At 40.7% G+C, this 13451-nt stretch overlaps 1 protein-coding gene across 3 annotated transcripts in view; it reads right to left on the bottom strand.

The window, feature by feature from the left end:
* The window catches only part of LOC137983905 (uncharacterized), a 13651-nt gene extending 425 nt beyond the window's left edge, over nt 1-13226 (bottom strand). Inside the window, exons 1-6 of one of the 3 annotated variants that reach the window (XM_068831064.1) lie at nt 8287-8540; nt 7684-7767; nt 5965-6105; nt 2894-3283; nt 1151-1219; nt 1-16 (exon numbers count right to left, since the gene is read on the bottom strand). The exon at nt 1-16 is cut by the window's left edge and continues 425 nt beyond it. In XM_068831064.1, the coding sequence (XP_068687165.1) occupies nt 1-16; nt 1151-1219; nt 2894-3283; nt 5965-6010 (521 nt within the window). In that variant the 5' untranslated portion in view covers nt 6011-6105; nt 7684-7767; nt 8287-8540. Of the gene's footprint in view, nt 17-1150; nt 1220-2893; nt 3284-5964; nt 6106-7683; nt 7768-8286; nt 8541-13107 lie in introns of those variants that run through there. The other 2 variants (XM_068831063.1, XM_068831062.1) reach the window with 2 other exon arrangements.
* Nucleotides 13227-13451: the final 225 nt, after the last annotated feature.

The raw sequence follows: 13451 nt of genomic DNA, 5'->3' as shown, positions 1-13451 counted from the left end.
CGAGCGTTGGTTCTCCCTAAAACGATATGGAGAAAGGAGAGTTAATGAGCTGATACCCACGTGAAATACTGGAAAGATGGACACTATACTCAGCTTTAGATTGGGTTAGAGGTCGTACTGCGCGATGCAAGTTTCCTTTTTGTAAAAGGAGTTAACTTTTAAATCAACGTCGATTGCAAAAAAAAAAAAACCTCAAGGAATTCAGACTTATGGCTTAAAGAGGAAAACTGTGAATTTAAAATCGATTCGGGCAGCTTCATATGTATCATAAACCTTTGAATTCTTTAAGTTTTGATTTCGAATGCAGTTGCTCCTAAGTTTGACGAGAAACTTGATTACCAAGCAAATTATCGACTCTTTCGAAAGACAATTTGAATCTCCAGACAAAAAAAAACGAAATTTGAAAGATCCAATCATTCCTCAAGCCAAAAGAAAATGTTAATTTGGGCAAAATTGTGTCGTGACCTAGCACGCGTCGCAATTGTATTTCGTATTCAGCCAATTGTATTTTGTACTTGGCAGGCAGGAGACTTTCTGATTGGTGGACCAGTGATCCAGTCGTGGTGTTCAACACCCATTCTGACCGCTAATTAAATTTGATCTTGATAGCTGTACTTGTGAATAGCCAACTGGTTTTCCTCGGGCCAGTTGGGATTCTTAAAGTTGTTATTGTTCTGTTGTGTCATTAAATGTTTCGTTGGCCCCTGAAAAGCCCCCGTGGGGAGTGGTCAATAAGTGTGTATGTAGTGGGTATTTTAGATTTCAATGCAAGACAATTGGAAATCCACCATTATGAGGATAAATTGGCTGCATGGCACAAGATAACGGACAAACGACACTAACCAGTCATCCAGCCTTTCGTTGGGAGGAGGATGTTAACCGTACTCCCAAAACGGCTGGAAATCGAGCCTACTCAGTACCTAGGTAGAGCAAAGATAATTTACCGGTCGAGGGTTCATTTCTTATTCTGATTTAAGAGATTTTCCCTTTCCCTTGTGTGGGCCATTTCCGCGACAAAGGCGGACGCTCAGGTGCATTTATTAGGATTTCTGGAAGTGCAATGTAGCTTTTAATATTTAATTCTGCCTTAAATGCAACGCTTGTTGAATGTTGACGTAATATTTACTATTGCAAGGAAAGAGTTGTTCACCTTTAGTTGGTCGTCGGAGTTCTGTGGCGTTTGTTGAAGTGACAGAGGTGACTGTAACATTACTAGGTACTACAATGAATGTGAAAAAATAATTATGTTTAGAACAATATACTAAAAAAATGTGGCGTTAATAATAACGGTCGGACAGAGGGACAGAGCAAAGGTGGGGATTGGGGGAGGGGGTCTATGAAGGTTGAAAAGCAGGCTCTAACCAGGAGTCCATGAGTAGGAGCTTGCCTTTCCACATACAACCCCTGTGAGTCAACCATTGCGTGTATTTTTCTATGATTTTTGAGGCTACGCACGTACTGTTTACAGTGCGACGCGCTTTATCGTGGCCACCTAACAAAGTTCTTACAAATTATCCGCCAAAAAGGTATACCAATTTGATTGACAGTCATGCCTCCTTGCAAAGTTCGTACGGTTGTAAGATGAACACCGTTGAATAGGTTGTTGAGTTCACGTATTTACATGTAGTTGTTGGGTGGCCACGCTAAGGCGTGTTGCAATGTAAAAGTCCAATCAAGGGTAAAATTATTGTCAAACGAAGACAAGCATATGACATAATATATGAAAAGAATCATATATTTAACTGCGAAATATGAAATCAAGTGAAGCCATGACCCTCGCAGTTATGAACGCAATTTTAGGGTCTTTCTTCAGGTACCGGAAAGCATTGTGTTTTTGGTCGCTTGGGATTAGTCTTTATTTGGAGTTGTTTTGCTATCGGTCTCTTGTTTCTTTTGTTTTACGTACTTTGTGCTCCGGTAGCTACAGAAGCTGCCCAATTTTAGCAGTTGCTTAGAGAAGCCTGAAAAATTCAGTACTTCAACCGGCTTTGAACCCGTATATGAATTTTCAGGGTTTTTTACCCAATTGGTAAAATTGCGTTCATAACTGCGAGGATCATACCTTTACTTGATTTCATATCCCCAGTTTAATATATGATTCCTTTCATATATCATTTCATTCGTTGATTCATTCATCACGGGAACACTAGAACCCACAAATAACCAGTTCCCATGGGCAGTGGCTTCATAGCTCAGTTGGTTAGAGCGTCGCACCGGTATCGCGAGGTCACGGGTTTAAACCCCGTTGAAGTCCTGACCTTTTCAGGCTTCTCTTCGCAGTTGCTGAAATCGCGTTCATAACTGCGAGGATCAAAGCTTCACTTGAAGATAAACATAGTATGCGAATTGTGCAAGTTCGTGTAAACTGATGTAAATGCGAGTTTCCTATTGGAAGGGTTAGTTCTAAAAACTGAAAGATACGCGCATAGGTTGACTCAAGGATGAAGTGCATAATTGGGGGGCTTCTAGTCTAACGCAGTTGTGGGTACCACTTGAATCTTCTTTTTTGCCATTTATGGGTATGAAAACCTCGTACGGAAGTTAATTAGAAATTCATCAAACATTTTTTCTTTAAACGACCATCGTTGAGTTGTTGAAAAAACTGTCAGCGCTTAGGGCCTACACATGAGCAAAAATGCCCACGTGTTCGCTTCAAATGTCAATACATTTAAGTACGATTTTAACTATGAAGTCATCACTTCGCAACTCTGATATGAGTGACTTCAACGAAAGCCAGTTCGGAATTTTACAAAACCATGATTTCCACAGTTCTCGTCCAATGAGAATCGAGCAATATCGTCAAGTGTAGCCTTATACCTACCCATACTTATAAATGATTAAAACTTCGTAACCATAAATCTGCAATTGTTGTCAATTGTTAGCGCAGACTTACCATAGGTTCTCAGAAGCAGGGGATCTTCAATACATTTAGGTACATTGTTAATTATTCGCATTTCGTACATCACGCAGAACATATTTTCCATATCAGTGGTGTAATTTGTCACTTCAAAAAACAATTCCCTTGCTTGGATATCAGCATATACTTTAGATTTGCCCACAAATATGCCTCTATGCATTGAAGCGAAGGTCCTGAAATATTGTCCATCACTATCCGCGGATGCTACCTTTTCCAAATCTAATCCAATTGGTTTTAATAGGGCCATAATTGTGAATCTCTTCAACGACCTTAGGTCCACATTGATTTTCCAGCATAAAGTCGCATTTCCACCTAATAAGGCATAGGTCACCAAAGGACTGGAACAGAGTCCCCAAGACGTTTCAGCTGTAAAATGAAAAGTGAGCGAGTAAATGAGTATATGAGTGAATTCGTGCGTGCGTTGTTGATTCAGTAAGAGAATCAATCAATCAGTTAATTAAAAACCAACTCAGTCAAATAATAAAGAAGCCAGTCAGTCGGCCAAGCAGTCAGTTGTCTAGTCATTTCATCACTCTGTGAGTCAGTCAGTTAGCCATTCCTTCAGTCAGTAACCCTGTCAACCAATGGACCAGTCATTCAATTGGATCTTTGACTGGTTCGCTAATCAGTCGGTGTCAGCCAATGAGCGAGCGAGGAAGTAAGTCAAACATTTTACCTTCCTTACTGACTGACTTATCATTAGTCAGTTGATAACTTTGTCATTCAAACAGAAATGAACGAGTGAGCAACTTTTTTGTCCTATAGGGGCCTATAATGTTGACGTGAGGGCCTGGATTTAGGGAGCTTAAAGATGACGGCTACGACAACGACAATGCCACAAAGCAAGAATATGATTGGTTAAGAGAGGAAAATTACTTGTGCTGCATGTGCAGCACGAATTTCCGTGCATTTCTTTGCCGTACTCCACAAAACAACAACGTGAAATCACCAAATTTTAGGTTTTGATGACAACGGGAGCATACAAAAATGAACCATTCGTTTTCTATTTTTACTTTAAAACCGTTCGTACCCATCCAGTTACAGGATAGTTGGCCTGTATTGTACAAGGTGAACAAGACAGAATAATCGCCAAATACTTTCGATAGCGTTAAGTTCAAATTTTGGAGTGACGTTTTCGTTAACATCACCGTTGTCCTTGATTAAACTCTCTAACGACGTGAGGTTATGCCAATTTATTCCTCGGGAATGCTGATTAGCACTTTTAGTGCCGAAAGACTTGAGCCGTGTTCACATCGTACCTCGATTATGATCGAATTATAATCGAATTAAATATGGAATGAATTTAAGGCCCATGCAAACGCTCGCAACAACACGCAACATTGTTGGGCCCAACAATGTTGTCTCTTGTTGCGCGATGTTAGCCGATGTGTGCAAACGCTCGCAACAAGTCACAACATGTTGGGTCTTTAGATGAGAATAAAAAGGACTCTGGGACGTTTTCCATCTCCGACGCCATGTTGATTTCTTGTTCGCATGTATTTGTGTGGATACGTGGCATGTAGTGCGCGTGCGCCGGCGCAACATTGTTGGACCACGCTTCGATGACCGCGAAATAATATAAATGTTGGCACTTGTTGGCTCTGAAGTTTGACCAGTTTCAAACTTCATCCAACAACTTCTAACAAGTCGCAACAATACGCAACAACACACAACGTGGCGTGCAAACGCTCGCAACATGTTGGGCCCAACAATGTTGCGTCTTGTTGGCCAACAATGTTGCGAGCGTTTGCACGGGCCTTTATATAAACTAATTACAGTCCCTGATTAAAATTAGATTATAATTACTTCAAACAACCTCAAGGGGGTTGTTTGAAGACCTTTGAAGGAATTACAGTGCGTAATTGAACAGAATGGCGAACATGTGGTGGTATGAGTAGACGAAACTTCTAATCGCTTTATGGAGCCAAGATTTGGATGTGTTTTCTTCTATTCTCGGAGGCACCATTGGTTCTCTTCTCGCCTCAAGCATGGTGATGATAACCGTGGCAGCCACGCGATACGGCGCCATTTTGTCTCACACTGCGAGGTTACCCTGCCTATTGTATTTGTGAACAGAACCATAACTGAATAAAATTGAATGGAGTATGATAGTCTGAATTATACTTCAGTTGATCATAATCAACGTTGAGTGTGAACACGGCTTTGGAGTAATCACTAAATTATTCGAATGACGGGAAATAATGTTTTAGATAAGGTTTTCAAAGCTGCCGTTGTCGTCCGTTCCCTATAGATGGTTTTCACGTGACGTCATCGCCTATAGGGGTCAACACTCATTGCCATCCCTCAAACTGACATTTCCCTTTTTATTTAACTTACACGACGTACAATCTACTTCAGACTTCAAATCTACTTCAAAGAAACAAACATTTCAATGCGCAGAGAACATTCAGATTAGGTGAGCCAAAGAGTTCAACCCGGATCGATGAGTTCTCCTTGTATATTCCAATATCCACCAGACTAACGAGACAAGCTCCTGGAAAATCGATTTTTTTAGAGTATTGACATAGTAGTACTCAGCAAAACAAGTAAAAGCTAACCGTCTTCAAAGTGGTTTTAAGATCAGCGCGGCTTTGCTTAGAAACGCTATTTCTTGTTGAACTAGAGCTCTAATTCTGCCTGTTTTCATTCTTTTTACAGCGATAAGCTTCTCATATGAAGATGGCATATTGCGTCGTGTAATTGTATGGAAGTGTCCAATGTCAGTTTGACGGATGGCCATTAGTGTTGACCCCCTATAGGTGGTTTTCACGTGACGTCATCGCCGCCATGTTGGTGGACGAAAACAAAAGATCTTTCATTAGATCCTTTTGTTCGTCCACCAGCAAATGTACATTGCAGCATTTTTAGCTGTGTCTCTAGAGATTGGTTGCAAACCATCTATTTACAGATCATCAAAACGGGCGATCCATTTCTCTACATGAAGCAGTCTTGTGTGTTTTATATTAGGTCATGTCCACATTTTTCGGAGCGCATCCATTGTGGAACACGGGAATGAATAAGATCTTCGATAAATCAAAATAACTTACTTGATAGCAAAGTTATCACAACAGTGGCTGCTAGTCTCCAATACATCTGCGAGCAGCTGCAATTCTTCAGTTTAGAGCTGGGGTTTCTTCAACCAAAGCAAGAACAAGCAATGAAAATATGAGGAAACGGGTGGCAATTTTCTTTGGTGTATATTAAAGTAAAGCAATTGCGGACCCGCAGCGAACTAGCTGAATTTTACACCACAAACTAACCCGCACATGAACACGAATTGAACGGGGCATGACTTTATTGAAGAGTATGACCAATGGCTTGTAATTGCCTGTGTCAAGGTAATCTGGCAAAGTATTTTGTATATTATGTATATACATGCCGAGAGAATAGTAGTTTTCGAGACACACCTAGATTAGTTAGAGCATGCTTTTTAACCTCCACAGACCCCCCCCCCCCTCCCCCAATCCCCACCTTTGCTCTGTCCCTCTGTCCGACAGTTATTATTAAGGCCACAATTTTCTTTCAGTATATTGTTCTAAAACATAGTTATTTCTTCACATTCATTGTTCATTGTAGCTCCAAGAGAGGCAATTACACACTTTAGTTTTCTTTTCTTTTTAATGATGATGATTTCTGCATCTTCTTAACGAATTTATATGTCAAACCAATACTGAATGAGATTCGGTGGGGCAGAACAACTTTCATGAATAAAAGTGACTTTATTTATTTTAGCCTTGTAAGAGAAGCGAGAAAATGCTTAAACTAAAGTCTCCTTTATTAGACTTCATCGCACTCCCTGGCCCCTCCCTATCTGTCCTCGTGCCTATCCATGTTACGAGGAAGAGAAAGAGAAAGCCTGGGTTCAGTTGCAAAAGATGACCGCTGTTTGATGACCAATGGCTTGTAATGATAAAAAATGCATTTGAAATGTATTTTATTTTTATACAAACATGCAGGTCACGCGACTGGAGAGGTTAAATTACTCGCATGGATCAACTTTTTTTTCAGATTCAGCATTATTCATCGGCTTTCAAAACCCACTTTATTACAAGTTGAGACTTCCCAGAAGCAAACTCACTAAATTTGTCATTAAGGAAAAGTTTAAACTAGAATGACATCAAATACAAAGAACCATTCAGAGTGAACTCAGTGGCTGGAACAAAACCCTTGACGTAAAGCAAAAATACTTGATGAACTAGCGGTTCTTAATAATTGTTGTTGTTGTTGTTGTTGGTTTCCGTGTGCAGCAAATTAAAATGCAATGTATTTGCAATTTAAGGCAGCTTTTAAGCTCGGTCTGTAAAATGCCGTATTTTACAGACGGTGTATGACCCTGTTCATGGGGATGATTTTAGTGGATTACGTGGATTACGGTAACTAGAAGAAAATGGAAGACACCCACAAGGTCTCCCACGGATTTCCCCGGGTTCGACTCCCGGGTTCAGCGTTAAATGTATTTTCAATTTGCTCGGAAAGTCCAAAACCATCATTAGAGCAAAGTACAAATCAAATGAAAGTTACGTGATGAAATGCTCTTGGCTAATGTGACGGATTATCTGTGACAAATATGTGAAGGGACATGCAAGGTACTTGAAGTAACACCCGTCTTGAATGTTTGCCTCATTTCACTAGGCATAAAGCCGATAAAGTACCTCCACCCAAGATCGCAATACAAAATGGACCTGAAGATAGACTCAAAGCAAGCTCCACTTGGAAAGAAATCTTCAACAAAAGTTTACGTAATTCGAAATAAGACTAAAGGATACATCTCTCTCTCTCTCTTGTGCCTTTCAATTTTAAACTATTTTTACGGGCTAAATTCCACACGAACTGGCTTTCATGTCTGATTTCTATTACATAAGAAGAATGGATAAAGATAACGACTTTATTTCTCTACACGTCTCTATATTCGTGTACTTCGAGATTAGAGTACGTCACCATCATAATTTGAAAAGAAATGGGATTCGTGAAACGTTTAGAATCGCACCACTTAATACCCGCACTGTATTGATAAGTCACTAAGTTAAACAATAATATTAATATTGAATATCAAGCCTGGTTTAGAGGCCAAATGCTCTATAAACCAAGTGACTTAATTGAATTGTCCGGTCTTTAATTAATTGAATTCGGCAATTGTTGGCGTATTTCGATTGATCAGCAATGCGGAGGATCCACGGCTTTGATTCGGACGCGAAAGGGAAAGTGTGATCTTCTGAAACGAAATTTGCTAGATTAAATTCGGTAAGTAGGTTCGAGGTCTAAATCGATGGGCGCGATTTTTTAGTGTTTCAAGATTTAGTGTTTCAAGAGTCAAGATTTCAGCCCGGGATTTCAGTGGCTATATATCGAAATGATATTCAACTTCTCACCTCGAAGAAAGAAAAGGAGTCTTCCATGTGTTAATTAAAGCTGTCTCTTGGTCTTGGATCTCTGTCTCGAACACACATCACAGTATGATCGCGAAAATTGTTGTCAGTGAAGGATTGATTTTTTCCGTACGCAAAGATTAAAGTCCGCAAAAAATGACCATTCACGCACTTTGTACCTTAACGGTGAATCACATGCTTTGTCAAATCTGTTTTTCAAGGTTAACCGAAATTAAAACTAAAAAGACGGAACCCCCTAAATTGTCAGCCTTAACATCAAACAGCTAGTTTGCACTATTCGGCCAATGGTTTAAAGAAAAGCGAAACTGATTCACGTGTCTTCGCTGATTCACGTGGGTTCATGGGCTTCAAGCGGGGAGGGGTGGGAGTTACAATCTTGGACAAATTGAATGGAAAATTGAGACCACCCCTCCCCCCAAAATCAGTGATGGGAAAATTGCGCGTTTGGCCTTCACGTAACCTGCGATCAAGCGTAGTTTTCTTGAGACATGTCTAAGGAAAACTACGCCTGATCGCAGGTTAGCCTTCACGCGGCTTCATCGTTGATTTGGGGAGAAGGGGGCATTTCTGTTCGATTTTATTCAGTCTGAAGATTGTAGCATGACGTTCTGCTCTGGGGCCTGTTTCTCGACAGTCCCGAGAAGTTTTCGGGCCCGAAAAGCCATTTGTGAAACTGCCAACCGCTTGTTTTGGAAAGTCAACCTTTTAACATGTTTTAAACGTAATAAAAAGAAAAATGACTGTGAAGTTTGATGACTTAAATCCTCTCCGTTCTTGAGATACAAAGGAAATTGTGACACCCGAAACACGCCCGAAAAGTTCCGGGACTTTCGAGAAACGGGCCCCTGGTGACGAGAATGGGTGTTACACATGGATTGATTAGTCGATGAGAGCATAGATTGTTATGGTCAACAGTTCTTTGATTGCACTTGACGTCACGGCGGCCATGTTGGTGGAAAGAACAATAGCGGAACGTCTTTTGGGAATTTGATTATATTATTAAGCAAAACTGGAGCTACGTTTTTCTGTTTTTTGACACCAACATGGCCGTCTTATCACGTGAGTGCAATCAAAGAATCGCCACCAGTAAATTCAAATTTTGGCATTTTTCCAATGTTCTCTCTTCCGAAAGTCGGTACCTCATACCTCAAAATAATGTAATTGACGAAACAATCCTACTTTGTAAGATTTTCCCGCAGACGTTGCTTTAATTTTTGGAAAAAATGAATCGATTGAGTAGTAAAGAGTTGAGTAAGAACAATTTGATTTTCATAATAGTCGTGGTTTGAAATATAATTGAAAAATACTTTTAGAAAAGGTACTCGAAGGAAGGCCACACACTAATCCAATAGCTATCTTCGGTTTCTTAATGAATAGCCTACCTCAATGAAAGAAAGTGAGTTAATTTGAAGTTGTAAAACTTTTTTAATTTTTGCACACACTTATGCTTTTGTTTTCAAAACAAAATACAACAAAAGAAAAATGTAACGCAGAATATTATTTTCAAAAACAGTTACACAAATTAAAGGTACTTTTTCTTTAAGGGAGGCACGGTGGCCTCACGGTTAGAGTGCTCGACTCCGGATCGAGTAGTCCGGGTTCGGGTCCTGGCTGGGGACATCGTGTTATGTTCTTGGGTAAGACACTTTACTCTCACGGTGCCTCTCTCCACCCAGGTGTATAAATGGGTACCGGCGAAATGCTGGGGGAAACCCTGCGATGAACTGGCATCTCATCCAGGGGAGAGTAGAAATACTCCTAGGCACTTCATGCTAATGAAACCGGAGATAAGTGCCAGCCTGATGGGCCTTCTGGCTCGTAAGCAGAGATTTTTTCTTTATGTTACTCACTTCGGGGATCACGTATGCTGATTGGGAATCGCACGATCACTTACGGAGAGCTTGATCACAGACCTACATGTAAACGGCTATCTCTGAAAGCTGCCAAAAGTCCTTTTTTCATGTGGGAGGGGACGAGGCATCATTTCGCATTTTCTCGTCTTTTTTTCCATTGCCCTTTACGATATCTGATCAAAGATGAACCACGCATGCGGCATTCTGCCAATGCAGATTGTTGTGGGACCCTTTCTCCACAGGTATCAGATGTCCGATAATGACAGACACATACTCAGTGCTGCACATGACTGAGCCTCCTACCCTGGCCCCCAGAGGTTTTTCGCCGCGACTCGCTATTCCGTCGCTATAAGAGAGAAAAAACCTCTGGCATCCAGAGTAACCGCTTCCCGAAAACAAAAATAAAATAAAACTCGGTGATTGAATAATAAAACAATTATTGAACTCGGTTATCCCAAAATATCGTGATTTGTCAGTGTCTCGCAGATTAATTATTTGCCTCGGTCTATCGGCTTCGGCAAATAATTGATCTGCTCGCCACTGACAAATCACGATATTTTCCTCAACCTACGGCCCAATAATTGTTAAATATTTAGGCAAGCGTAAAAGCGGAGCACCTCGATCTTTCTCTCTCTCTGTTTTGCAGGGATAGTGCAATGGTGAGAGCACTCGCCTCCCACCAATGTTGGCCCGAGTTCGATTCCAGACTCGTCGTCATATGTGAGTTGAGTTTGTTGGTTCTCTTCTCTGCACCAAAAGGTTTTTCTCCGGGTACTCCGCTTTTCCCCTCTCCTCAAAAACCAACATTTGATTTGATTTACGTTGATTTTTAATTTCAGTTTACAGTGTCATTAGTGCTCCAGCGCTAGAATGAATTGACACTTAAATAAAGTTCCTTTCCTTTCCTTTCCTTTTTGTGCTCTCATTTGCTCTCTTTCACGTTGAGCATCGCTTACTCGTCACCTCTCTCTTTCTCTTCTTTCCTCATTGTATGCCATATTTTACAAAAATACTTAGCTTGTTTTTTGGCTGCTTGTTACTAAAACAAAGTGTAACACCTTCCCAGTGTCAAAGGCAGTACGCTGACAGCTTCCCGCCAAAAAAAGCGAACAGACTGGTCGTACGATGACGTCATAACTAAAAGGTTACTATATTTTCTTACCCACGCGGGTGCGTTCGGCACGCAGAGCACCATGAGAAAGAAAATATGGTAACTTTTGGTCCGCTTAAAATACTATGGTTTCCCTAGTCTGCAAATCTGGCGTATCTCTGTTCTGACAAACAGAGGCCTGAGGCGAGTAAAAAAATCTACTCATTAAGAGGAGGACAGTATGAAATGGTAGTGGGGGAAGGGGAAGGTGAGAAAGGGAATTGTGCGAACTTACAAAAGAGCTTCGCCACTCGCATGACTCTAGCCGCCACGAACTTACAAAAGAGCCTGCTCGCAGGCTATTATGTCATCGTTTATACTGAGAGGCCTCCTTTTATTCCGGTCAAGCACGGTCCAGAATTACAATGCTCAAATGGAAAAACGATATGATAACGCATTTGACAGAAAGTCTATCCAAGTGGATTTTAAAAGAGGTTTTCCCTGCCAAAATGCGTCTAATATAAGGGAACTGAAAACAGTGCAAATTCGGCCAAATTCCCATACAAGCCTGGGTCCCTCTCCTCCCCCCACTCTCAACAAACGCGGCCACCGGCTTGGCGAGTTTACTGTTTCTCCTCCTTACTGGGTGCGTTTTTTAATTCATTTTCTCCTACATTTTACTCTTGTTGTAGTACTTGATTACTGTTTCTGACTGAGCTGAATCAATCAAGGGACTCTTAAAATCAATTTTCTTTTCTTATGATTTTTTCATTAAATTCATTTGAAAAGTAAAACTCATTTCCTTCACAAGTTGTCTAAAACTCCGAAAATGTTCATTATAACGGACAAAAGATGTCACTTAAAGTCACGTGGGCTGATAAAACTTTGATGTGCTTCTGTGTGCTTACTGCAGAAACACAGATAACAATGATGTAATGTACAATTGCTGGTGGTCGAACAATAGGAGACAATGAGAGACCTTTTGTTTTCGTCCACCAACATGGCGGCGATGACGTCACGTGAACCACCTATTTATAATGAACATAATTTGATGGGGAAACACAAAACAATTTGACCTTCACTCTAGGGTTGATTTGGTCAAAATGCTTGCAGTGGCCTATTTATCGATTTCAGAAGTGGTTTTGCCTTTCTGTCGTGTATTAAACAAATGGATTTGTTTGACGTACTGATCATGAGGTTTGATGACCAACGAAATGTGACGTTGAGAAATACAAGACCTCCTTTGTGGAAAACTACGAAGCTCGCCCCAAAGATACCATATTCGTATTCTCAGTACTGGACTGGAACTAGCTTGAAATGGAGGCTAATTACAGGAAAATCTTTTCAAATGCAAATTCCTCTTCATTAGCCTCCATTGCAAGCTAGTTCCAGTCCAATACTGAGATTACGAATGTGGTCTATTAAAAGCCCCCTAGGGGGCTTCCTCAGGTTCCCTTGAGATTTTTGTTTCCTCGGTGCCAATTCCGAATTGTCCCCAACTTTGAGATCGCTAAAGATGTTGAAAGCTCTCTTTCCTGGTGTAGATTTTTTAATTTGTTCTCCAGCTGTGCATTGTTCTTTAAATCGACCCCCCCTGGGGAAACACACTGTCAATCAAACCTACGCACTGATTTTCGTTTCCAAACGTACCTCATAGTGTTATAGTATAGAAACTATTACGTCACCAACAAACAGTACATTGAAGTACAAATAGACGAGATCCGAGTGACGCTTTTTCTCAGGTACTTTGAGGCAGTTGCTTTGTCTATATCAGTGGAAAGCTTACATGACCGAGTTGTTTAGAAAAGGCTCCCGCTGCGGTTCTTCAATATAAAAACTGATAAAATTGTGGTTACTGACCTGTTACGTTTGAGAAGGAGACGTCGTATAAAGCCCAGGACTCTCAATTTTAAAATAAACTTTGGGAAACGTCACGGATGGATCGAGCAGCTTTACATTGCATTTTGACAGCGCACGCAACTTTTATTGTTTTATGGGAGTTCATTCTTTCGTGGACTTTGACCTTAGGCAGAGTAACTACTTAATTTGCTTCCGATTTTCACGGAATGCAGTGTGCCTCAGCCGATAATCAAGAACGCTACGATCAAGGTTCAGTTGTCACATTGCGTTCATGAGCACTGAAAACCGGAGTAACTTAACTTTGCCAAATACGTTTGAATTGTAGTTTCGTTTAATTTTGAATT

This window comes from Montipora foliosa, chromosome 13, assembly GCF_036669935.1.
Source record: "Montipora foliosa isolate CH-2021 chromosome 13, ASM3666993v2, whole genome shotgun sequence".
NCBI classification, from domain to species: Eukaryota; Metazoa; Cnidaria; class Anthozoa; order Scleractinia; family Acroporidae; genus Montipora; species Montipora foliosa.
This window is presented reverse-complemented; position numbering and strand designations above follow the sequence as displayed.